The sequence below is a fragment of the Myxocyprinus asiaticus genome, chromosome 14 (assembly GCF_019703515.2).
Source record: "Myxocyprinus asiaticus isolate MX2 ecotype Aquarium Trade chromosome 14, UBuf_Myxa_2, whole genome shotgun sequence".
Classification (NCBI taxonomy): Eukaryota; Metazoa; Chordata; class Actinopteri; order Cypriniformes; family Catostomidae; genus Myxocyprinus; species Myxocyprinus asiaticus.
In genome coordinates this window covers 26316629-26344584 of record NC_059357.1, presented here as the reverse complement: position 1 = coordinate 26344584, position 27956 = coordinate 26316629, and the positions used below count along the sequence as shown (strand labels likewise).

General features: G+C 40.3%; 1 protein-coding gene across 1 annotated transcript; it reads right to left on the bottom strand.

Moving 5' to 3' along the window:
- Positions 1-660: 660 nt before the first annotated feature.
- On the bottom strand, positions 661-27535 carry gspt1l (G1 to S phase transition 1, like). The gene is made up of 14 exons (XM_051716046.1): positions 27071-27535; positions 25612-25653; positions 20433-20672; positions 19972-20005; positions 19799-19876; positions 17995-18175; positions 16742-16896; positions 16461-16601; positions 9421-9514; positions 9235-9315; positions 8958-9131; positions 8748-8837; positions 8395-8563; positions 661-1299 (listed from the first exon to the last, which is right to left on the bottom strand). The coding sequence occupies exons 1-14, from the start codon at positions 27264-27266 to the stop codon at positions 1247-1249; spliced, it is 1728 nt and encodes a 575-aa protein (XP_051572006.1). The 5' UTR covers positions 27267-27535; the 3' UTR covers positions 661-1246.
- Between the last annotated feature and the right edge of the window lie 421 nt (positions 27536-27956).

Here is a 27956-nt window from a genome sequence, read left to right as displayed (position 1 = left end):
ATAGTAAAGTCATAACAACTATGGAATAATAGAAATGGAACTATGGGAATTATGTTGTGACTAAAAAAATAAAAAATAAATCAAAACTGTTTTATATTTTTGCATCTTCAAAGTGGCCAACCTTTGCCTAGATTTTGCAGAAATGTTCTCTTGACATATTCTCAACCAACTTCTTGTAGTATCACCCTGGGATGCTTTTTAAACAGTATTGAAGCAGTTCCCATCTATGTTGGGCACTTAGTGGCTGCTTTTCTTTATTATTCGGTCCAAGTCATCCATTTCAAAAACTTTTTTTAAATAAAATTTTAGTTTTGTAATTAAATATGTTGGCACAATTATATTTTTGTCGACAAAATTAATTTAAAACATTTAAGCATACGCCTTCAGATCAAAAGGTTTTTAAGATAATGAGAAACTTTTCAGGCAAGTGACCACAAACTTGACCGGTAGTGTATATTATATGGATCCGGACCAGCCTTACTGTAGAGCCCTGACATTCTAAAGATGTTAACTGGCAGAACTTTAAAGCATCCATACCCCGAATTATCAGGTCAGATACAGGTCAAATGTATTTCTGTTACATTATTATATATACAAAAACAGGCTACACCACAAGTTATACACGTGAAGGGGTGAAAAAAAAAACAAAAAAACAACTGCCATTTTTCCCCAATCTTATATTTTATTGTCACAGAAGATGCTTTTATAACGTGAACACGCTCATGCACTTTGCAAGAACGTTCTGTGAACAGAAACCAAAATGGGAATAAGCAATGGGAGACATGTACAACTAAGATATTGACATTTTGGTTTCAATTGGTTAATCATTCAAACTTTACTGCTCATAAATCATTTAATGTTAACAAGCAAATCTTGGTCCACATACGCTTACTGTATCTGCTGCCATTATCTCTTTCTGATGGAAGCAAAAAGAAATTAATAAAAAATAAAAGTTTGAAAGAGAGCTAAATCTCTTGCCACTTTATGTGTGCAGGTTGATGGGGAGGAACAGGTCATGGGGTGAACCTAAAACAAATGGCATCGCTGAGCTCTCAATATGAGAAAGCTGACACATGTGGACTTGATTTTCATTTGCTTAAAAACAGATTTCTTTTAAGAGAAGTTTTTTAAGCTGGTCTTCAAGTGGCGGAGTGAAGAAAGGACAGGGGGCTGTGAAGTGCACTGCAGCTGAAGCAGCATCAATCTCCGCCTTGGTCAGTCGTTTCAGAACCATCACACATTCTTTTCAGTCCTTCTCGGCAACAAGCTTCAACACCTTCCCAATTGCAATAGTTTTCCCTGAAAGACAAGAGAACGTACATATTTATAGGAATGGGTTTTTGCCTGAAAAACAGCAAAAATCTTCATGAAACAGATATAAAACTACAAATCCAAGTTAAAAAGAAGAAATGGTTGTTCACTTTGTTTAAAATGAGAAGCCTTTGATGATTATGGGCGAATTCCAATCGAAAGTGAGCATCCCTTATTCCCAAGTCACTGCAAAGAGCAAAGCCCTTGAAGTGAGGACTCTGAAAGCAGCAGCGCATTACGGTCTCATCTGTGGCCATTTTGGAGCACCTTAAACGAAGACGTACATCACTGCCACTTTATCTACCAAGTGGCCTTGATAATTTAGCAGCAAAATTCATGCTCACAGCTGTTAAGATTGTGGTAGCAGGAGGGTCACGTGACGCCATGTGAGGAGCAGACGTATGAGCGACTGGCTCTGCGCATTTTACTAGTTTTTTAATGATTTTTGTTTAATTTGGTGAGATTTGATACACCCAGTTACATATTTGCTCTTTGAGGTAAACACGGCAAAGAAGTCAAAATCCTCAGACTCTGGAGACATTAAAAGACACTTACGTGTTCAAGCTGAGGCCTCTGACGGGACTGCGAGCCGGGGACTCTATTTGGACGGCACATCAGGAGATGAAATCCAGTGTCAGCTGTCCAACATCTCGGTGATGCTGACAAAGGTGTTGCTGACTTGAAGAATCTCGCTGTAATACGTCGATCGATTACGGCAATGGAAACAAAATTCTCTGAGTTGGTCACAAGAGTGACAGAAGTTGAAAGACGGATCGATTATCTTGAGTCATCGGAAAGGGAATGATCAACTAATCCACCCATGTCAAAAACAGATTTGGAATCCATTTTGGAAAAATTGGAAGATCTTGAAAATATGAAATCGAAAGAACAATATTCGAATTGTTGGAATTCCTGAGCATGAAGAGGGCAGAGATATGGTGAAATTCCTGGACGAGCTCTTCCCGAGTCTGCTCGACATAACAGGCCAAAAACTGGAAATCGAGCGAGCTCACAGAGTCCCGGCTCGGAGATCGGCTGAGGGAGACAGGCCTCGATCAATTCTGGCCAAATTTCTGAGATCATCCGATAAAGATCTCGTATTACGCGAGGCGAGGAGCAAAAGAAAAGCTTTCTTGGAAGAAATCACAATATTTTCTTGTTCCCGTACTTTGCGAATTCGACAAGATAGAAACACGATCGGTTCAAGGAATGTAAGAAACTCTTACATCAACGGAAGACCACTTGTGCACTGATGTTTCCGACCAGACTAAGAATAGAAACGAAGGATGGTCGCAGGGTATTTACGTGTCCAAAATAAGCACTGTCTTTTATAAAAACAATGGGTAAGCCATTTGAGGTTTTTCATGTAGCTCCAGAGTGGATTAACTCCCTGTGCTTACTCTGGCTGTCTGAGGAAACTGGGTGCCATTTTTGTTTCTTTTTGCGCTGGCTCCGTCTAGAGGTTGGAGTTTGTTTTGTGGAATGACTCCAAGAAACTTTTGCATGGATGAAGATCGCTTTTACACTGAAGTTCCCGGCCAGATTGAGAATAGATACTAAGAACGACTGCAAAATATCTTCATACCTACACAAGGATGTCTTTTATAAAGTTGACGGACTGAGTAAGTCATGGCGTATTATTTTATGCAGCCTCCGAGTGAATTTGACTCGCTCAATACACACGACCATTTGAGAAACCGGGGCGCCTGTTCTTTTTTTTTTTTTTGTGCTGGTTCCACCTAGCGGCTGGAGCTTGTTTTGTTGAATAACAATCCTTCGGGACAGTTGTGGTTGAATCTGTTCTTTCTTTGTGCTTATGCCTCCTGTTGGCTGGAGTTTGTTTTTGTGGAATATTTTAAGGGACATTAGAATGATTACGTCATCTGCCGAACTCATAACAACTGGCTCACTGAACAATGTTTTGTCTGTCCGAGGAAACTGAACAGCTTTATGTCAGCTGGAGTTTGTTTTGTGGAGGAACACACCTTCGAGTCAATTCTGTGAATGAATCTATATGTTCTTTGTGTTTATTCTGCCTATTGGCTGGGGTCTGTTTTACAAAGTATTTTCTGTTATGTAATTGTGCCTTACAAAATTTGTGCAGAAGCACCGGACTTGAGCAATCCGATGGCAAAGTTGTCGCGGGGGTTCTCGCATGCGTACATGGACCTTCTGAGTTTAGAGGGATTGACGTCGGTTGGCGCTGTCGCGCGCGGGTTAATGCGCACGTTTTTCCTTTTTCTGTTTGTTTGGTTCAGGGGAAAGTTCGGGGTCTGATTGTTGCAGTAATGGGGAATGTGGTCTGTATAATCTTGTTTTTGACAATTTATTTTTTCTATTATACCAATATGTCAAATGTTAATATGAGTGGATTGTCTCTCTCCACATGGAATGTGAATGGGCTGGGGCACCCAACAAAAAGGTAGAAGATTATTTCTTTTCTTAAACATAAGAAATCTTCAAGAAACGCATCTTTCCTCCAGCCAGGTCTCCTAAGCAACCAAATAGGCCCGGTTGCTAGGGAGGGTTGAGTCACATGGGGTAACCTCCTCGTGATCGCTATAATGTGGTTCGTTCTCGGTGGGGCGCGTGGTAAGTTGAGCGTGGTTGCCACGGTGGGTGGCGTGAAGCCTCCACACGCGTTGTCTCCGTGGCAACGCGCACAACAAGCCATGGGATAAGATGCACGGGTTGACGATCTCAGACGCGGAGGCAACTGGGATTCGTCCTCCGCCACCCGGACTGAGGCAAATCACTACGCCACCATGAGGACTTAAAAGCACATTGGGAATTGGGCATTCCAAATGTTAAAAAAAAAAAAGGAAACGCATTTTTCCCCGCAGGAAGCAGAAAAATTTGGGAAGTTATGGGGTGGACATGTTTTCTTCAGTGCTGGCTCAAGTAAGAGTAGGGGAGTCATTATACTGATAAATAAACATCTACAATTCAAATTTCTCAAACAGATTAAAGATAAATTAGGAAGATTCATTATTGTTTTAGCAGAAATTCAGGGGCAAAGATTGATTTTGGCTAATATTTACGCACCTAATGCTGATGATCAGGACTTTTTTATAGATCTTGAAGGGTTGTTGCAAGCCGCTGGCACCCCTCATGATATAATATTGAGAGGAGACTTTAATCTTTTGATGGACTCAGTCCTTGATCATAGTGAAGCAAAAGTGTGCAAGCCCCCTAGAGCAACATTGACGCCTCACAGGATGTGTAAAAATCTTGGTCTTGCACATATTTGGGGACTTTTGAACCCATCTGGTAGAGACTATAAATTTTTTCATCAGTTCTTAAGATTTATTCTAGAATATATATATATATATATATTTTTTATATCTAAGTCCCTCATTTCATCTGTTGTGGATTGCTCAGTTGGAAAAATCTTAGTCTCGGATCACGCCCTGGTGAGTTTAGAGGTGTTGCCACATATGGAGAAAAAGAGATCATACAGTTGGCGCTTTAATGTATCCCTTTTGCAAAATCCTGATTTCCAACAAATGTTTAAGACTGAAATCAATGTTTATATGGAGACCAACTGGTCCTCAGTATCCTCTGTGGGCGTGGCTTGGGAGGCACTTAAGGCGGTTCTTAGGGGCCAGATCATACAGTATGCCTCATTCACCAAAAAATCCAAAGCACGTGAACTCGGAGTTGGAAGGGAATATTAAAAGTGCCGAGGCAGAGCTGAAGCGCCGAATGTCGTCTGATGGCCTCAGAGAATTGACTCGTTTGAAATACAGATATAATACAATTTTATCGCGGAAGGTGGAGTTTTGGTTATTCAGGGCAAGACAGTCATACTTTGAGTCGGGGGACAAAGCAGGGAAGCTTTTAGCTAGATATATAAAGCAGAGAGAGTCTTTTTCTACCATTCCCTCAGTGAAATCTGCTGGTGGTGAAATATTTACCTCGGCCATTGATATTAATAATGCCTTTAAAGAGTTCTATCTTGATCTCTATAGTTACACGTCTTCGTCTACTAATGAAGACATTAGAAATTTTGTGGAACCTTTAGAACTTCCTAAATTGATGACTGAGCAAATAATTCTCTTGATTCTGAGATAACCTTGGAGGAGCTTGACAAGGTAATTAAGGCCCTGCCTACAGGCAAGGCTCTGGGGGCCAGATGGCTTTGCAGCTGAATTTTTTAGATCTTATGCTACAGAATTGGCTCCACTTTTACTAGAAGTTTATACAGAATCATTAAAGAATGGAAAGCTCCCACCAACCATGACACAAGTCCGGATCAGTCTGATTCTTAAAAAAGACAAAGATCCAAGCGAGTGTAAGAGTTACCGTCCAATTTCCCTGATCCAGCTAGATTTTGGCTAACCGATTAAGTTATGACATCTTTTATACATATAGATCAAGTGGGGTTTATTCGGGGCCGTAGCTCTTCTGACAACTTTAGGCGTTTCATCAATATCATGTGGTCAGTAGCGAATGATAAGACTCTAGTCACTGCCATCTCACTTGATGCCAAAAAGGCCTTTGGTATGGTAGAATGGGATTATCTTTTTAAGACTTTGGAAATGTATGGGTTCCGGAGTACATTTATTGGTTGGATTAAGTTACTTTATAGACACCCTGTAGCAGCGGTACAAACGAATGGATTAATTTCAGATTATTTTACTCTGGATAGGGGCACTCTGGCAGGGTTGCCCTCTTTCCCCATTATTGTTCTGTCTTGCCCTGGAACCATTAGCAGCCACGATAAGAAAGGAGGATGATTTTCCAGGGGTGATGGGGGGAGGTGTGGCACATAAGCTTTTGCTTTACGCAGATGATATTTTATTATTCGTCTCAGAACCCACTAGATCTATGCCTTGCCTCCACAGAATGATCAACTCCTTCTCTAAATTTTCAGGATACAGAGTTAATTAGTCTAAATCCAAAGCTCTGGCTCTGACACCGTTCTGCCCGGTAATGGCTTTTCAGCCGGGCGCCTTTCAGTGGCCCAAACATTTATTTGAAATAAAAGAAAAATTTGTGATTTAATCAGAGTTAATTTGACCCTTTAATAAAAAAGTTTGAGTGATGTGGAAAGGTGGGCTTCATTACATTTATCTATGATTGGGAAGGTTAATGTTATTAAAATGAATTGTATTCCAAAATTTAACTACCTATTACAGTCTCTCCCCATTGAAGTTCCCCTCTTTTATTTTAAATAATTTGATAGTATTGCTAAATCTTTTATCTGGAATGGTAAACGTCCTCGAATGCATTCTAACAAGTTACACAGGCCAATTGACAAAGGCGGGGTAGGTCTCCCCAAAATATTGTTTTACTATTATGCTTTTGGTCTCGGACATTTGGCGCAATGGTCGCCTCCGCCTGAAAGAGCTCCTCCCTGGCTCTTTATTGAACAGGAGGTCCTTGCCCCTATCTTGCCATTGCAATATCTTTCTACCAAGCTGCCCGGAGAAGTAAAGACACATCCCGTTATCACACACATGCAGTTAGTGTGGACAAAAGTTTCCCGCGTGCTCAATTCGGACATTTACCTGAATGTTGTCACAAGTATTTGGTTAAACCCTAAATTGTGTATTAGCAAGTCCCCTTTTTGCTGGACAGAATGGACTGAGAAGGGAATTGCTATGCTGGGTGACCTGTATGAAAATGGAGCATTGAGATCCTTTGAAAATATTACACAGCGGTTTGGGATTCCCAGATCTCAATTCTTCAGGTACTTACAGCTGCGCCATCTACTTTGTACCATCTTTGGGTTTAGTACACAGCCCCCTAAAGCTGCAGACACTCTTGAGATGGTACTAGAGGCTTTTGGAAAGAGTCACGAGACTTCAGCGTACTATTCCTGGCTAATTCAGAGTCTAGGGGACAGGGTTTTGACATCTCAAGAAGTTATGGGAGAAAGACTTGAATTTAGTACTGGAGGATGAAGAATGGGGTAGGATTTAAAAAAATGTCAAGTCTATGTCTAGGGATGCAAGGATGCGCCTCATTCAATTTAAGATTCTGCATCGTTTTTATTGGACTCCCTCTAGATTGCATAGGCTTGGTCTCAAAGATACACCCACCTGTTGGCGATGCCAATCAGAGGATGGGGACATAGCCCACGTTTTTTGGTATTGTACTAAGATTCAAGAGTTTTGGTCGAGGGTTCAGAGTTATGTCTGTGAGATCCTGGGCACTCAGATTTCATTCTGCCCCAGACTTTGTATTTTGGGTGATCGGGCGGGGGTTAACTTAGGGAATACACACATTAAAAACTGGGTCCTTACCAGTGTGATGATCGGCAGGAAAGTGATCCTTGGGGGATGGAAGTCGGCTGGTGCACCACTCATGCAGTGGCGGCCTTTGAAAAGATGTCGCATAGACAGCTGGGCACCTTGGGTGCCTTTGAGAAGAAGTAGGGCACTTATTTGGCCTTCTTGGAGGGTTGCCAGGGAGGAACAGTGGAGAGGGACAGTTTAAATGGAGTGTATGTAATTAATTGATGTGTGGAACCCTTTATCTTTCTTTTGGACAAATTTTGTGTTTTTGTTTTTTAGGTCCGAGTATTTTCTTTGGACTGTCTGCTTGTATGCGTGTCTGACCACTGGGATGTGTGCTGGGTGGGTGGGAGGGAGGGGGGTATATTTTGTTGAAAGTTGATTCCGTGTTTTCATGTGCTGTGTGTGTTGATTTGAATGTGGAATCAATAAAAATTGTTAATGACACAAAAAAAAAAAAAAAAAGAAAGAAAGAAAGAAAGACTGGTAGCAAATATTACTTTAAATAGTGTCTCTGTGTCTTTACGGGATTTAAATCTTGCATGGTTCTCCATGTGACAAGGAATATTTCCCATTGACAGGTGTATGAGAGCAACTGGGGGTTTAGATTAATAAATTACCATAAGTTTTAAAATGAATAGTACAGACGCACAATCCAGGAATCACATGGTCATAAACTATCAAAATTACTTATGCAAAATGACCACAGCATTGACACTTTACTAACAGCTTTGCGAAAAAGGGATTAGGTTGCCCAATTTCATGTTAAACGTACCTTCAAATAAGCACCCCCTTTTTTGGGCACAAAAAGCTGTTTGGAATTGGCCCACTGTCCACTTACCTTCATCTCGTAAGGTGAAGCGTCCCATCTGAGGGAAATCTTTGAAGGTCTCAAGGCAGATGGTCCCAGCGGTTCTCAGACGAGCAATGCACACCTGGTCCTGTTTGACAAAACGGGGTCGCGTTTTGCTCTTCTCCCCTGTCTTTTTATCTACCTGACAGATTAAGGCCTGTAAAGGGGCCAGAGGCACAATTAAATCACTGTGAGACACAGAACTAGCTGTAAATCTAGTCTGTGGGCTTACAGGCATAGATTTCTTCACTAATCACAATGTCCCCATAAATGTACCTACCGTATGTTAATCAGTCAATGTATCAACTGAAATAAAACTGAATAACATTTGTATCAATTACCGTAATTTGCACTTCTTCAATGCATGTGTGGATATGAAGAACTGCGTTGTAACCTGGGCAGATGATTGACTTGTGTTCAATGATGACTATCTGAAAATGACAGAGACAAAAACACTCAATATTTGTATGCTGCAAAACCAAAACAAATGAGAGAGAAAAAAAACACTTCTCTTTCAGCTCTTAATCATGGCATGATGTGTGGCGAGTTACCTGGGCATCAAATGTGCGCCCAGAGTGGCAGAGGCTCTCAGCAGTGCAGAGGATGAAGCCTGGAAGGATCTCCTCCTCTTCAATACCCTTGAGTCTCAATTTCAAGTTCTCTCCAGGTCCCGCATCATCAGTTTCAACATCATCAGAGAGCAGACTCAGCACCTCTACAGTGTGCTACACACAGTTCATACAGGCAGACATGCATCACTTAGTCAATTAATGTCAGAAACCTCAGTTAAACATCAAACGTAAAACTGTTGCATTCCGATTATCTTACCCTGTTGGGCATCATCACAAGTTGCTGAGCTTTACTGATTGATCCCGATTCCAGTTTCCCCAGGACCACAGTGCCCATGTCCTGTCAAGACACCCGAACATGTTTTTAAAACAAAACGTACAAAATTACATCATTTCAGAATGTTCCATGACAAATGTTTGTCAAGTAAACTTCCCCTACACTCACTTTATACTTGTCTACTATGGGTAATCTGACTGGTCCATCGCTTGATCTGTTGAAGTTTGGCAAACTGTCCAGGTGTGGTATGAATGGTAACCCTCTGTTGATAGGGGACAATTAAAATACATCAAACACAATATTTCAAACAAAACTCTGACACATTTAATGCATAAAAAAAAAAAATATAATAATAATACTATATATATATATATATATATATATATATACACACACACACAGCAAAAAAAGAAACGTCCCTTTTTCAGGACACTGTATTTTAAAGAATTTTGTAAAAATCCAAATAACTTTACAAATCTTTATTGTAAAGGGTTTAAACAATGTTTTTCATGCTTGTTCAAATGAACCATAAACAATTAATGAACATGCACCTGTGGAACGGTCATTAAGACACTAACAGCTTACAGACGGTAGGCAACTAAGGTCACAGTTATAAAAACTTAGGACACTAAAGAGACCTTTTTACGGACTCTGAAAAACACCAAAAGAAAGATGCCCAGGGTCCCTGCTCATCTGAGTGAACGTGCCTTAGGCATGTTGCATGGAGGCATGAGGACTGCAGATGTGGCCAGGGCAATAAATTGCAATGTCTGAACTGTGAGATGCCTAAGACAGCGCTACAGGAAGGACAGATGATCGTCCTCGCAGTGGCAGACCACGTGTAACAACACCTGCACAGGATCAGTACATCGGAATATCACACCAGAGGGACAGGTACAGGATGGAAACAACAACTGCCCAAGTTACACCAGGAATGCACAATCCCTCCATCAGTGCTCAGACTGTCCGCAATAGGCTGAGAGGCTGGACTGAGGGCTTGTAGGCCTGTTGTAAGGCAGGTCCTTACCAGACTTCACTGGCAACAACGTCACCTATGGGCACAAACCCACCTTCGCTGGACCAGACAGGACTGGCAAAAAGTGCTCTTCACTGACTAATCGCGGTTTTGTCTCACCACGGCTGATGGTCGGACTCGCGTTTATCGTCGAAGGAATGAGCGTTATACCGAGGTCTGTACTCTGGAGCGGGATCGATTTGGAGGTGGAGGGTCCGTAATGGTCTGGGGCGGTGTGTCACAGCATCATCGGACTGAGCTTGTTGTCATTGCAGGCAATCTCAATGCTGTGCATTACAGAGAAGACATCCTCCTCCCTCATGTGGTACCCTTCCTGCAGGCTCATCCTGACATGACTCTCCAGCATGTCAATGCCACCAGCCATACTGCTCGTTCTGTGCGTGATTTCCTGCAAGACAGGAATGTCAGTGTTCTGCCATGGCCAGCGAAGAGCCCGGATCTCAATCCCATTGAACACGTCTGGGACCTGTTGGATCGGAGGGTGAGGGCTAGGGCCATTCACCCAGAAATGTCCGGGAACTTGCAAATGCCTTGGTGGAAGAGTGGGGTAACATCTCACAGCAAGAACTGGCAAATCTGGTGCAGTCCATGAGGAGGAGATGCACTGCAGTACTTAATGCAGCTGGTGGCCATGCCAGATACTGACTGTTACTTTTGATTTTGACCCCCACTTTGTTCAGGGACACATTATTCCATTTCTGTTAGTCACATGTCTGTGAAACTTGTTCAGTTTATGTCTTAGTTGTTGAATCTTTTTATGTTCATACAAATATTTACGTTAAGTTTGCTTAAAATAAAAGCAGTTGAAAGTGAGAGGACGTTTCTTTTTTTGCAGAGTAATATATATATACATATTATACACCTATATACACACACACACGCGCGCGCGCATACATATACAATGCCTTGAAAAAATATTTAGCCCCCAACCATTATTTCAAACACATTATTTGCACAACTTGAGATTGAGTAATTCAGCTGATTTTTGTTTTCTTAAAATCACTGAACTCTGCAACAGTGCAGCCAAATAAAATAAAGTACTCACCCCCCTACATTAATGCATGGTTGAAGCTGCATTATGTAAGATTTTTTTGGTTACAAATGAACAAATTGCCATTATTAAGTACATAAACAATCCGTGTTCAAAACAATGTCCTTACCTTACCCCAATTCACTATGGTAAGCCTACAAAAATGTTTTGTATTTTGAGCTGTTGGGTCGGATTTGGTGCGAAATTGCTGGCTTATTTCATTCGTCCTTGCGTCATGTCTGTAAACGCAGGAAAAAATTACCGGCCATCATGTGTTCAGGAAGGAGAAACTATGCTGTTCAGTTCAGCTACACTCCCGAAATTCACAGCATCACTGTAGTCTGCATGGAAGTTTATCTGTTTGACGAAGTGTTGTTGAAGCTTATATTGCTTGTATGAATCGAACATTACTCGAGAGTTAACCAATTGAAATGTATCTACGTTGTCGGGGGAAGTTACTGTACATGTTTATGTATGACTTCTGAAACTGACTTCCTGTAATTGTTATATTGCATATTTAAGCATATTATTTCATGTTTAATCAAGTATATTTTATCCCCATCATGACTGAATCCTCATTTTATGTTTTTAGTTTACTGTGTAATTGGGAGCATTCCACAGACATACTACTGAAGTATTACGGTTCACTTGCATTATCAATTAAGGCTGTACAATACAGAAATAAAGTCTTCCATTAAACTCGTATCAGCCATAACACGAGTTTCACCTTTTAAATTTATAAGTGTAGTACAATACAAACATTAAGAGTAGATATAACACGTGAAAAATCATATTACAATATACTGGTAACTGGTCGTGATTGAGTCCACTGTTCTCTATGTAAAAGCGCTTTGAGTGTAGTGTCAGAAGTGCTATAAGTGTAAAATTAATTCAATCTAAATATGTAAATAAGTGTTTTTATCAAAGTAAGTAATTTTTTCGTTTTTATCATAATATAAATATGAAAATAGCAAGTTGTGACTGAATATTTCCCAGTCGTGATCACATACAAGCGATGTCCTGGAAACCTTAAATCATGAGATTCATCCGTCAGAATAGCAGTGCCGAAACAAGACTGACGAAATGTATTCTTCACAAATTGCTTGAACTTTTAACTTTAAACCACAGATGTCGCTAGAGAACACAAAGTTATGTTGTGCAGCTTTAAACCACCTTTTGCAGCTATCTTTTTGGATACATTTCTATCAACTTCGGACAATGTAATGGATCAATATTAGCACATTCCTCCTTGTAAAATTGCTCAAGTTGTACCAAGTTAGTTGGGGATCAGCGATGGACGGCAATTTTAAGTTCTCTCCACAGATGCTCAATAGGGTTGAGGTCAGGACTTTGAGCAACTCAAAGACATTAATTTTCTTCATTTTAAGCCACTCAAGTGTTATGTGGCATTGTGCTTTGGGTCACTGTCCTGCTGAAACACAAACTTCCTCCTAATTTTGCACTTTCTGGCAGAGGTGAGTAGGTTCTTAGCCAAAATATCTGTGTATTTTGCAGCATTCATTATCCCATCAATCTTCACAACATTGCAGTCCCTGCTGCTGACATGATGCTACCACCACTGTGTTTCACTGTGGGGATGGTGTTATGTGGTTGATTTGCAGTGTTGGCTTTGCGCCACACATACAGTTTAGTTTTTAAGCCAAAAAGTTCCACTTTAGTCTCATCAGACCATAAGACCTTCTCCCACATCTTTGCAGTATCTTCCAAGTGACGTATTGCTAAGTCTTTACGAGCAAGCATGTGCTTTTTTTTTTCCAGCAAAGACTTCTCCTAGCCACTCTCTTGTACAGCCATTTTCTGACCCCGTTTCCACCTGGTGCGTTTTGGGTGATCCGATCACAAGTAGTAAGCTCTAAATACAGGCCTAAACAGGTTTTAAAAAGTGGATGCATACACAATCACGAGAGCTTCACGGATCTTCTTTATTGTGTCTGATATCAACACAGATGAGATGCACGAACACCTGAAGCTCCTTTAATACAGGTAATCCACTAAAATAATGGATAATTCTGCTCGACATGTTGCTTTTGTGCTGAGATTAAATTTCAACCGCATCTGGGAGAACCAGCGAGCCGTTTTGTTTTTCGCGCTTTGTCTTTACAGATTTTTTTGTGCTTGAATATCATTCAGTAACACACTGACATAATGACTGATGTATGTCATCGTGAAACAGAGACCCTCCCCTCCAAATTCTAACACAAGTGGTCACAGAAGACACGTTTAACGACAAGGTGTAAACAGCGATGTGTCTCGCCTGACCACATGTGATTGGATCACCGATAATGGGGCTGGACATTATTTTCAGTCACAGCCCATGACTTCTGTAGCTCAGTCAGAGTGATGGTTGGTTTTGCAGTACCCTCTCTGACAAGTGGTATTCTTGTTGGCTGACTAAGTTTGGCCCCCACTTGTTTTGAATACTCTTATCTTAAGAAAAATCAAACCAGACAGTTTGACCTTATAGAGAGAAGGTATTTATGCTCATGAAGTAATTGAAAGCAGCTGATCAACTAATTTCCAACACTAGTGGAGACTAGAGCAACAAATTAGATGCGTTTATAAGACAATATCCTGCACCAGAGCAAGGTTAACCTAGTAATTACGAAAGGTATGAACACTTTAATTCCCAATTTTAGTTGTAGTTTTTTTTTTTTTGGATTTTTTATTTCATGCAATACAATACTGTGTACAAGCTGGGAAAAAAGTCATACTTTAATATATTCTAAATTTGGAACCGGACAAGAAATTTTTTGAAAACTGCACAGGGGTCTACTGTTCAAGGCACTGTATATACATGCATTCACACAAGTCGACACACATTTTCGTTGTTGAATAGTTGTTAGATCTTATTTAACATAACATGAGACCACATTAATCTCTGATGATGTGCGAGAGCAGCACTGCAGTTCATGCCTGACTGAGGAGAGGAGGAATTACACAGCTCACAGTCCAGATGCAGTCTAAACTTTCACAGCTTCAGGTGAAGTAGATTGCAAAGTATGATGGAAATAATGCAAAAATACAAAAGTAAATACAGAAGGGAATAAGTGGAGCTGGAGCTGCTGTTCCGTTGAAGCAAAATTTGCGTGTCGAGTGTCTTTAATGGAAACACCCCGGAGTTACATTTTTCTTTCCTCCCCAATTTGGAATGCCCAATTCCCAATGCACTCTGAAAGTCCTCGTGGTGGCTTGCCTCAATCCGGGTGGCAGAGGACGAATCTCAGTTGCCTCCGTGTCTGAGACAGTCAATCCGTGCTTCTTATCACGTGGATTGTTGAGCGCGTTACCGCAGAGACATTCTCCACGGCATCCACGCACAACTCACCACGCGCCCCACCGAGAGCAAACCACATTATGGCAACCATGCGGAGGTTACCCCATGTGACTCTACCCTCCCTAGCAACCAGGCCAATTTGTTTGCTTAGGAGACCTGGCTGGATTCACTCAGCACGCCCTGGATTCGAACTCGCAACTCCAGGGCTGGTAGTCAGCGTCAATACTCGCTGAGCTACCCAGGCCCCCCCTCGGAGTTACATCTTAAATGCAGTTATATTTAATGGGTATAGCTTTATTACAGTTCAAATATTACGGAAGCAGATCATGTAAATAACTAATCTCAGAAACTGGCATTTCTCTGTGCGGTCAACGTCTTTTCGAGTTGCGCAAATGTCCCGATCAAAGGGAGAGAGAATTAAACTGCACCCGGCTGAGGCACACCCTGTCGCGGGGACGCTAGTCCCTCGAGCGCACGCGTGCTTGCTGCAGCTAGATTATAACGTGATGGCTCGTGACTTATTGAATCATAATATATGTCACTGTGCATTTCTTACCGTGAAGCAAATTGGCATTACGCAGCTTTATTAATAAGAGAGAGTTTTTTTTGTGAGTTAAAGATGGACTGAAGTGAACAGAAAGGTGAGAGAGGTAGTCTTCACCCCATTATACACTGCAACAAAATACATTTTTGATTTGTTTCAGTTTTGGCTTGTTTTCCCAATATAAATATCTAAAACTCCTTTAAAACAATGTACATTTACTTTAGGTGCTATAAAAATTGTTATCTGAGAATGTTGAAAATATTAAAAATACAAATATTTTAAAATGCCTAAAAATCCTTTAAAAAAACGCATTCACCTGAGAAGCAGCATATAATATGTTTAGACTTGCTTTTATAGAACAGATCTTGACTATAAGTATATTTTGTCTTTATTGCACTCGCAGAAGTATAACCAAGTGATAAAATACACTTGCATACAAAATACATATATATTTAAGATACATTCTCTTAAAGCAAGTCTAAATATATGTTGCTTCTCAAGTAAATGTATCTTGCTTTAAGGATTTTTAGACTTTTAAATGGAAAAAAGATAAAAACACTTGATAATAGGATTTTTTGCAGTGAATTTCTTTCCTGAATTAAACTTGATAAGTATTTTTTTCCTTTTAATTCAATGAATGTCATTCAGAGGTATTTTTAAAAGATGATTTTGTCCCCTTTATTGTTAAAAAGGTTGTATTAAACGTGCTTATAAGTCAGGGCACAAGCTGAATAATAGGTTAAGAGCTAATGATTAATCGTTGCAATAATCTCCAGCCAGGTCTCCTAAGCAACCAAACTGGCCCGGTTGCTAGGGAGGGTAGAGTCACATGGGGTAACCTCCTCGTGGTCGCGATTAGTGGTTCTCGGTCTCAATGGAGCACGTGGTAAGTTGTGCGTGGATCGTGGTGAGTAGTATTAGCTCCACATGCTGTGAGTCTCCACGGTGTCACGCACAGCGAGCCACGTGACAAGTGCGCGGATTGATGGTCTCAGAAGCGGAGGCAACTGAGACTAGTCCTCCACCACCCGGATTGAAGTGAGTAACTGCACCACCACGAGGACCTACTAAGTAGTGGGAATTGGGCATTCCAGATTGGGAGAAAAGGGATAAGAAAGAAAAATCGTTGCATTAATCGTTCTAATCATCGTTAGATTAATTATCAAAATAATCGCTAGTTGCAGCCCTAACACACACAGAGATATTTTAGACATGTTTTTCATAAATCTTTAAATTGTAAAGCTTTAGAATGAAAATTTAAAATAACTACACATCAATTGTTCAGCTAACTCAGCACACTTACATATACCAAGGGCAGTGCTCCACTGGTTCTTTAAGGTTGGCCCCGGTAAGTCCCGAACATGGCATGAAATGAATATCTTTTCTGGGGTTGAACCCAACCTTCTTCAAAAATGGAACAAGTTTCTCCTTACATTCTTCGTACCTACAAATAAAAAAAGGATTTATTTCTTATGACACGAAAAGTTATAACTTACAATTAAATTATGTAACACCAATTGAAAAAGAACTGCGCAATATAAAATAACAATAGCTACTGAGCTATTAAGATGTCCTTTTTCTGACCTCTCCAAACTCCAGTTCACTGTTGGGTCATCCATTTTGTTTACAAGTACAATCAAATGCTTCACTCCAGCAGTTTTGGCCAACATGGCGTGCTCTCGCGTCTGGCCTCCTTTCTCAAAGCCTGTTTCAAACTCTCCTTTCCTTGCAGAAATAACCTTTAGAAATAAATAATGCTAGCTATTAATTCAGGGTCTTTTGGTCTTTGTGAGAGACATAGTCTAAGCATTTTGAGTTTGACATCCGTATTCAAACAGCACCAACTACTGTCTGCTATTAACATTTAATATGGTCCCAGCTCAGAGCAGTTTGTTTTTGTGCAGAGATTTTGAACAGCAGACAGCATGAGTGGTTATTTCTCATGGCTGTCCTTCAGAGCCTATTAGGGCTGGGCGATATGTACAAATATTTTATTGATAAATCGCCTTATAAAAAAAATATTGTGATATCCAATTATATTGCCCACCCCCCTGCCAGGGGTCGTTGAATATTTTTGCTTTTAAAAAAAAAAATCATTTATTGAAACACGAAAAATATATTTCTAAATTTAAATTGCAATTTAAACTAAATGAAAAAAAAAAAAAAAGATTAAAATAACAAAGTGATCAAAAAAATCGTATACAATCACCTTTCCAAAATCCAAACATTTACCATCTCCAACCACCCCATTTGCCATCACGCAAGTATGCAGGTGGGAAATTACTAATGGCCTAAAAATTAAGAACTAGACAATTATAAATGTAAAGATGATAATTATTATAATAATAAATTTTAAAAAACCCATTACTTATAGAAAGTTAAATATATTACAGTTTCATATTAGGTGCAAGCCTAATTCCCTTGTGTTCCCAAAATAACGCTGCCTAAAGAATTCAATTTTAGGTTCAAGGTGAACATGGTCTTGTATTATTTTATGATAAACAATTGTCTTTGTTTCTTTAATACAAAGATATATTTGAGTGAACCTGCAGAGTTGCATTCACAATCCATGTGAAGATGCATTGTTGATATCGTCATGAAACAGAGACCCTCCCGTCCGAATCCAATCACAAGTGGTCACAGGAGACGCATTTTAATGACCAAGTGTAAATAGTGATGTGTCTCACCTGACCACATGTGATCGGATCACCCGAGACGCATCATAATAGCGGGTAGAAACAGGGCCAATGAGCGTTGAAATCTGCATTGGGAGATTTGTAAGACACTGTCGATATCCGATTACATCATCCTAGTGCCTATTCAATGCCATGACTCACCAGCACTGCCAAATCAGCCTGTGATGCACCGCCAATCATGTTGGGGACGAAGCTTTTGTGACCTGGTGCGTCCAGAATGGTAAAGTGCTTTTTCTCCGTCTCGAAGTATGCACGTCCAACTTCCACAGTCTTTCCTTTGTCCCTCTCCTCCTGGTTTGTGTCAAGGGCCCATGAGAGGTACCTGAGAAACACTTTATTATGAAAATCTTTTTAAGAAATGACTGCTGTTACAAATCCCTGCTTTGCTTGGACTAGAGCTGTGCAGATATTTGTGCAATGATATTTTATAAACATTTTTATTCTTGAATTACTTTTTTTTTGTATGCATTCATACAACTTCAGTTTAATAAATGAAGCAGGTCATCTCAATACTACAAAAAACTGAGCAGTGCAAGAAGTTGAAATAAAATCCCACAGATTCACTCTCTCGCAGACACGCATGGTCTCTCACTCGTTTGCCGTAGTTTTGGCTTTGATCCAGTTATTATATTACAATGCATTGTGTTGGTGGATATGCATCAAGACGAGAATTGTTTTAAGTAGTTGCCGAAACCCAGCCGTAGCTTGGATATATCTGTGTTTGTATGACTTTCCTTCGCTCCTCATCTACACTGATCAGCCACATTAAGAACCACCTGCCTAATATCATGTAGGTCCCCACCGTGCCGCCAAAACAGCTCTGACCCATTGAGGCATGGACTCCACAAGACCTCTGAAGGTGTCCTGTGGTATCTGGCACCAAGACATTAGCAGCAGATCCTTTAAGTCCTGTAAGCTGCGAGGTGGGGCCTCCATGGATTGGACTTGTTGGTCCAGCACATAGATGCTCAATCGGATTGAGATCTGGGGAATTTGGAGGCCAAGTCAACATCTTAAATTCCTGAACAATTTTTGCAGTGTGGCAGGGCGCATTATCCTGCTGAAAGAGGCCACTGCCATCAGGGAATACCGTTGCCATGAAGGGGTCTGCAACAATCTTTAGGAAGGTGGTATGTGTCAAAGTAACTTCCACATGAATGCCAGGACCCAAGGTTTCCCAACAGAACATTGCCCAGAGCATCACACTGCCTCTACCGGCCTGCCTTCTTCCCATCTTGCTGCCATCTCTTCCCCAGGCAAATGCCGCACCCGGCCGTCCACATGATCTAAAAGAAAACGTGATTCATCAGACCAGGCCACCTTCTTCCATTGCTCCAAGGTCCAGTTCTGATGCTCACGTGCCCATTATAGGTGCTTTCGGCGGTGGACTGGTGTCAGCATGGGCACTCTGACCGGTCTGCGACTACGCAGCCCCATACGCAGCAAGCTGCGATGCATTGTGTGTCCTGACAACTTTCTATCATGGCCAGCACTAAGTTTTTAAAATTTGTGCTACAGTAGCTCTTCTGTGGGATCAGACCAGACGGGCTAGCCTTCGCTCCCCATGCGCATCATGACCCTGTCGCCGGTTCACCAGTTGTCCTTCCTTGGACCACTTTTGGTAGGTACTAACCACTGCATACCAGGAACACCCCACAAGACATGCCGTTTTGGAGATGCTCATCACAATTTGGCCCTTGTCAAAGTCACTCAGATCCTTATGCTTTTCCTGCTTCCACCACATGAAATTCAAGAACTGACTGTTCACTTGCTGCTCAATATATCCCACCCCTTGACAGGTGCCATTGTAACAAGATGATGAATGTTATTCACTTCACCTGTCAGTGATTTTAATGTTGTGGTTGATCAGTGTATATGTAACACCAGATGTTCTGATAAAATAGCTGCTGTACTGAAAGTAAAAATATGTTAATCACACAATTACCAAGTTTCCCTGTTCTTTTCCTTGGCTTCCTTCTCATACTTCTCCAGAGTTCGTTTGTCCACCATTCCTGTTAAATACCTGCAGGGGAGGGGCAGAGAGCAGGGCTATCAGAAATGGGGGCTGGAAAACCCACATTATCTGCTAAAAACACAGCATCAAAAACAACAACTCACATAATTTGTCCTCCAATAGTTGACTTGCCAGCATCTGGTAGAATAGAAGATAAAAGCGAGCCAGGGTGAGGACTAGACAGATAAAGGTGGTGAACTCACCGTTCTCTAATGCCATTTTAAAAGTGTTTGCCATTATGCTATTGAGCAGAGGTCTGAGGGTAAATGATTAAGATATAAAAAAAAAAAGAAATCCATGCAAATTGGAGTTACCTAAGGAAATTAATGTTTGGGCTCACTGACAATTTTATTTACCAGAAAGTATGCACACAAGTTTGAAATATAAGAAAAAAACATTAAATATTTTATTGTAAATAGTAGTAGGATAAAAAAAAAAAAAACATTCTTGGTTATAACTGACACTTATAGGAAAAAATGTGTGCTTGTGTGTCTTTGCATGCACAATTCCATAAATTATTCAAATTTTTTATTATACATTGTAAAAGCAATCTGCAAACACTAACCGACATGGCCAATGAAGACCACATTAACATGTTCCTTCTTGGGGGCATTTGGCTGTATAGGGGCTACTTTAGGTATTGGCACTTCCTCCTCCTCCTCCATCGTTTCCTCTTGTAGGGAGTCTTCTTCAGCCTGACCACCATCTCCTCCAGGCTCTGCCTCAGCCTCACTGGGCTCACTCCCTTTCTGCTCCCAGGTGTCGTCTGTTGCCATCTCTGCATCACCGTTCTCCATGGGTGGAGCTGATGGCAAAACCAACATTATTTTTACAGCAGTTATTAACTAAGAACTGTTGAAGAATGTTAGTTCTTTGTCAATCAGAAAAACTTAATTTCCCTTGTGACTAATATTGCTGCTTTTGGTGTCAACATAAATGCGTTTCTAGACATTATTTTGAGAAAAGAACAAAAATGGTCATTCTAAATTCTAAGCCACTTCGTTCTTTCCAGTTTAAAAACGTCCTAAATTAGGTATGTGTGTGAACTCTCAGTGGTGGTTGGTAGTAGCGTACACTAATACGTCATGTTTCTGAGCATTTCTCAGTATTATTAATGAGAAGGAAAGCTTCCATTAAATCACTGCGCTGCCTTATGCATGAGCTCTCATTACAGCAGAGAATTCAAAAATCACACGCAGACATGACAGTGGTTCCTGGCCGGTGCGAGTTCAACAGCACTTGTGGAACAGATATATGAGGGGAACCGTGGTGAGACTGCATAACTGCAGAGAATTCAAAATCACACACAGGCGTGACAGCAACTCCTGGCCCAGACATGAGTGGACTTTTACTCAGAACACCGTGGTGAAATCGGAATCACACGTCAGAATGGGCCGCACTCGTTAACAGGGCTGCAAGATGGAGGAAAAAGGTGATATTCGGTAAGTTATTTGAAAATGCAATGCGTTAATCCAATGATGATGTGAGAGCGCGCGGAACATCGGGGCCCCCACCGGCCAAATATACGGAAGTTTATTGGAATAAAAAAGGACCATCTATCCCAGAGATCACAAACATTTGTCTTTTGTTTCAAATTGCATACAGATGGTGTATAATATGTACAGTTTTACCATTAGTTATGTAGCAGATATTAAAATAAATTTTCAATTATTTGTATTTTTTTTTAAGAGCATATGAAGTTAATTTCACCATATTGTGGAATATCCTAAAAGAATCTGTGTTGCAAAATATTTTAACACTGTATTGTGCATATTAATTTTAAAATTAGTTTTCAATGTGGGGCTTTCACTTTAAAAAATGATGTCCAGAAGGTTTTGCCGAAGACATTCGCTTTCTGCTTTGGTTTAACCTGCTTGTTGTCACTCAGTCCGCTCTGAACTTGAAACTGATAGGAATGATTCCACAGGACAATCCATTAATTAGGGCTCAAATGGCTATTCTCATTCGACGACAGCCTCCATATCCCTGGGAGCGCCTGTGCTCAAAACAGTTCTGGTGGATTGTGAGGACCCACTTTAACGACGATCTATGGCTGAAGCACTTTTGACTAACTAGAGCTATGTTTGAAAAATTGTTTGCCATGGTCCGGCCTTTCGTTGAGCCAGTCACGTCAAGCTCTTGCACACCTATACCATCCGACGAACGCATTGCCATCACACTTTACAAATGGTCACGACATGCCATCGTTCATGCAAAGTCATTTTCATCACATGTGCATTTTAACTAATGCGAAACTCTAGAAAATCCACCTCCTCCTAGCGCATTAAATTTTGTGCAACTTTTGAGAGTTCATTCGCATATCAAATGTTTCCACTCAGGATCTCTTAAAAATAGTTGGATGGAAACGTAGCTTGTATGACTGAACATGTACAGGATAACACGACGACTTCTTCAAAAACAGAAGACAATGTTGAAAACTAAAATCTTGAAGTCTCGTCATCTCTCTTTTTGGTGCGAAAGTTACCGGGATTTAGGCCTACATGGTTTACCAGCGCTCTGTCGTCAAGACAAAGCTGAAATACTGGGTAACTTTACACAAAGAAGGTTGGTAAGCAAAGTATTGCGGCTGCACATTTGAAACAGTGTGTAGTAAATATTTTGTGTACTGGACACATTTACTTTAATTGTGCCTTACTGAATTAATTTTTTTCTTTAGAAAAAGAGGGATGAGTCAGAATTATATTCTATGGTAATCAACATTATGCAACAAACACTTTTAATAGAGTTAAACTTGTTTTAAACCAGAAACATTCCTTGTGAGAATATCAAAAAATGTATATTAGGTCTCTAAAGGCCAAAGTATTGTCCGTGTTGCTGATCGCTCTGCGCACAGTATGCGTGACAAATTTCGTCATCAGCACAGCCCCAGATTATCTTGACCCGTGGACGCGGTCCTTGTCTGTGCGCATTGTTAGCCATTGACTGTACTAAAAGAGTATCACAAACCATAGTAGTGCGCACGCGTCGAACGCGTTCGTATTCGCTCACGCTCAGAAAAGTATACTTTGGAAGGCAACGTGGTCATCCGGGCATGATCCGATCTAGAACATGGAAAAACAAAGTATACACGGTCCTTAAGCAGTCCCGGTTTTGGTGGCAACATCTGCTTTCACTTCACTCTCAAAAGTTAAAACAAAATATTTGAATCTTGTGCATATTTTGACAATGATTGATATACAGCAAAGTACCCCAAAACTCTTTTTTCCTCTCACATATTCATGTTCCACCATCTCTATCATTAGCGAGTTGTTGTGCTTGACCCCCTCCCATCCTCTTCCGACCCACCTAGTTACATACTTTCACAAGTCTAAAGGCCTTTGCACACCAATCGTGACACGATTATGTAAAATGAATCGCAAACGAATGGTCATTTCACATTAAAAACTAGGCAAATAATCACTGTTAACACATTCACGCCTTATAATATGTGGCGCAAAGCACCTTTTAGTTGGTCTGCCCTCTCCCAATCATGGATGAGAACAACTTGACAAGATCAATAGTAAACAACCATGGAATCACAATATGAAACAAAAGCAAGTTCTCTAGCAAGCCGAACAAAAAAAATAAAACGCGAGTTGGGTAACATTGTCAGAGCAGAAGGAAACAAGTTTTCTTCCAGGATAACCTTGTACATGGCTTGATTCATGCGTCCTTCAAAAAGACGAACCTGCCTGATTCCAGCCTTGCTGAAGCACCCCCAGATCATCCACCTGGTCATCTAATGGTTATACGGAGACCTGGAGAGGCCTTTTAGCCACAGTCTCTCGTTTAAAAATAAATCTGAACTTGTTTTCTTTGCATTATTTGAGGTCTGACAACATCTTTTTTGTTATTTTGACCAGTTGCATTTTCTGCAAATAAATGCTCTAAATGACAATATTTTTATTTGGAATTTGGGAGAAATTATGTCAGTACTTTATAGAAAAAAAACAAATGTTCATTTTACTCAAATACATACCTATAAATAGTAAATCCAGAGAAACTGATAATCTTGCAGTGGTCTCTTTTCCAGAGCTGTATTAAAATTAGCCAACATTTAAATTATAAGCCTAATCTGCGTGCTTTCCAATTCACTCAGTTGGCCTCAGTTTAACAATCTGGCGTAATAGTGTTTGGAGACCACAAGAGGGTAATATAACATTTACTGAAGCAGGTCGAGGTATCACACGCAAACACAAGCTGATGCGGCGAAGCAGATGGCAGTCCAAATTTATGAAGGTTTTTGTACTTCTAGAATTAACCAAGTGACACTGATGAGTTTGCAGGTTAGTGTATGAACCTGGTGTAAATAAGCAAACTGAATGATTAGAAATTGCAACCTTTATTATGCAATTTCTCTGTATGTAGCCTTGAATAGGTTTCTCAATCAAGCTGTCAAACCACAAAAAGACATACTTGTAACTGAAAATACAATGTGTAGGCTCTATGAAAGATACTTATTCACAATATATCATCCAGCAATGGCTAGAGTAAATAATCTTTGTACTTTGATAACAATTTAGGTCGAATTTAACGATTTATTGATTAAACTACGCGAGTTACGCTCTGTGGCACTGCAGAAGTTTGATGCAGAGCGTTGCTGGTGTGTATTATTGTAGAAAATTGGTTTGAATTTTAGAACGTACATTAGTCCGCCACACATGCACAGTGTGCGACCCCTTTAATTTACCCTCCCGCTCACAATTTACCCAAGTTGTGTTGACAAAATATGTTTGAAAAAATCCCGATATATATATATATGAGAGAGAGAGAATCATCGGGAAAATCGATGCATGAAAAAGGCATTGAACCCAAGCCTAATATTTGGCAAAGTAACACTTAATATCCATAAAGTTGTTTTACAAAGAGATACAAAAGCAAAGATGCTACAATATATATAAGATAAATAGAAGACCTCATGTAAGATTAAATCCAAAAGCAAAACAAAATAGCAACATGGAATACATTACGAAGACAATCCACACAAGATCAGAGTTTTTAAGGGTAAGCAAGGTAGTGAAGTAGTATGTTAGGAGAACCCATATGAGCAAAAAAAAAAAAAGTTTCAGTTTTTAAGGCAAATCCTGAACTACACATCCTCAATGCTGTTTCAGGATTTCTTCCTCGAGTTACTTCAGCGCTTTCTATGCTTTAGCGCCACCAGTTGCGCTAGTTTTGGTAACTGCAGCTGCTCCTGAAATGTGATCCAAAACTCATTTTATTGGTTAGGGCATTTAATCACCATGCAGAAAAAAAAAAGACAATCACTGTGTATATATATATATATATATATATATATATAAAAAAATATTACAATAAAAAAATAAACAAAAAACATTGCTTTGTCGGCGCACAAATGTTTGCTCCAGGTGTGAAATTGGCTTCATTAGGAATCCATTGTTTCAATTTTAAAAAAAGTTAATCGTGGCGAGAAGTTGCGGCGAAACTTCACATTTGGTGTGTAAAGGCCTTAAGGTGAGAATGACTGCTGCTGAATTGGGGGGTATCATAATGGTGAGTCCTCTGTTTATCAAGTTTTGTTTGATGGCTGTCAAATCGAATGTGGACAAGCACGTTTGTAGCAGCAAATTTATTTGTATCACTATTATGGGGATGTAGGCAAGGCAAGTTTGTTTATATAGCACATTTCATACACAATGGCAATTCAAAGTGCTTTACATATAAACTTTAAAGAAAATACAAGATGTAAAACAAAATGTGGTTATGTCTCAGCATTTACTTACCCTCAGGCTCCAATACTTCCACACTGGCATCTGTATTGGGACCTGTGGGAAGAAACAAGGCTTACTTTAACAGCTGTAATTATGTAGAACAGTCTAAGTAACTAAGAATGGTAATTTCGAAAGAAAAATGCATGCTTATTTTCCAACTTGGACACACTAGCAACAAAATTTACTGCATTATTTTATGTTTGTGAACAGCACATCTATTTTCTTCATGGTAAGTCAGACCACAGCATGGGGGGCAATTAACAAAAGTTCTGTTTTCTGATCTCCAAACAAATTTGCATGTTGTATATAAATGTCTGGTCTTCAAATGGCTGAAAAGGCAAGATCTCTACCTAAAAGTAATCTCTACTGACCTAATGTTACAGCAGGAGATGAATGGAACAAAGATTAAGTGCCAATGTAAACTTGAATCATCCCATTGATGTATTCTCATTTTTCACATTCTCATAGATTCGTTGCTTGTTACTGTATAGGTTATGAATTGCCTCTCTTTACATAAATTATGCAAACTTTAACTTTGAAAAGTTAAAAAACAAATAAGATCATACCACTCCATTTACCTTCATTGCACGCTACATTGATCATTCTCAGAAAACCTCCAGTGTGCACATTAAACACATGCTGTGTTCAAACAACACATTCTCATAAAGGCCTCAGATAAGAATTGTTAAAACATTTAATAGTATGTTCAGTTGCCATGTAATCAGCTGCATTCTGGTGGTTAATACTCTGTGGTTCAAGAATTAGATGAAACTTATAGGTGTGTTCTCTAGTTGATTAGGGCACCAACTGACTTTCATCGTTACACCAAAATAACAGCACATAAAGGTACATCATGTTTGCATCAAGGCAGAATTGGGGGGGGGGGTTGTTAAAGACTCAAATATTCAGCCAAAAGAAAGAGAGGCTCCTCAAACAATCAACCAATGGAGAAACTGGTTTATTATGAAGTGCTGTGTCAATAATCATCAGTATTGATTATGGTACAACCAAAAAAAAAGCCCTTCACATGACTTCAGCTTCGCTTATCTGTCCAGCTAACCCAAGAACCAAGTGAAAACTCTCTCTTCAATCCTGACAAAATGAAGTCTCTGTTATTAAGTCTCGATGTGCTTTATTAGCACTTAACTACTAAGTAGCCATCAAACTGAATCCCTTTCTAACATGAAAAGTTGGTACAGACTTTTTAACGTGCTATGTGTTCAATTAGCACTTTTTATACATATTAAGTACATTTTAAGTCTTGTCAAGTTCCAAACTATGTGGTTCATGTAATCCTAACACGTTGGCCCCGTTTCCGCTTCGAGCCGTTGATAGTGACTGTGGTGTAGCATCTATGCTAAATAGCGGCACTGAGCATATGCGAACAAGCGAGTGTGAGGCTAACAGCTAAAGCGGCTAATAGACCGGCGAACCCACGTTAAATAACCAGCGAACTCAACCGGGAACTCACCTACTAACTCCACCGTTTCCGCGGAGCCCTTCTGCAGGAAGGCCGGGACGAATTCTGCGGCGTTTACGTTGGGGACAAAGGGCTTGGCGTCCACGTTTAGGTTGGTAGAAAAAGCGTTGGAAAGTTGCACGTCGACCTGGGCCTCGCCATCGTCCTCCTGATCCCAGGAATCAGGGGCAGTGTCTATCGCGTCCATCGCCACACAGGCACACTTTAAATCCACGAACTTGATTACTCTCGTGTCTGGCCTTAACCGCTGTTAAGGTCAGCCCTTGCGTCGTTCAAACTTTCCGTTCGCGGCGTTGTGGCCTTCCCCCCCGTTTTGTTGAAATCCAACAGCCGGTGTGTCTCATCAATGGGCGAGAGAAAGGGAGGTTTGACTGCACTCGGAATGAGCCCTCGTGTGCGCTGACGACTCCCCTGGCCTCGTGGAGCTACTGCAGGTGGATTGCTGGGAAATGTAGTACCTTTGTTGCTGGAAGAACACGAAATGCATTTTAGCGGTGTCGATCATAGAACTACATTTCCACATTATGACTGAACCGACCGTGCGCTGACCATTTGTTAAAAGAACAAAACTCATTTCCGCTCAAGAACACTGAAACTGTTAAAAAACTACTAAATAAACAGCATTTGAAGCCAAACATAATATTTATATACTTAAAAACATCACATTTTTGTAATTGTTATTCTAGCGGAGTACATGGTAGTTAGGACTAGAATCAAGTGTTTCCCCAATGAAGTCTGATTTACTTAAAGGTGCCCTCTGTCGTTTTTTCCTCATTAAAAAAAAAAAGTTTAACTTCTAAAGACATGCATTGTAATTTTGCAATATATGCAGGAAATCATGACCACTTACATTCAAATGAAGACTCCAGTCATATTA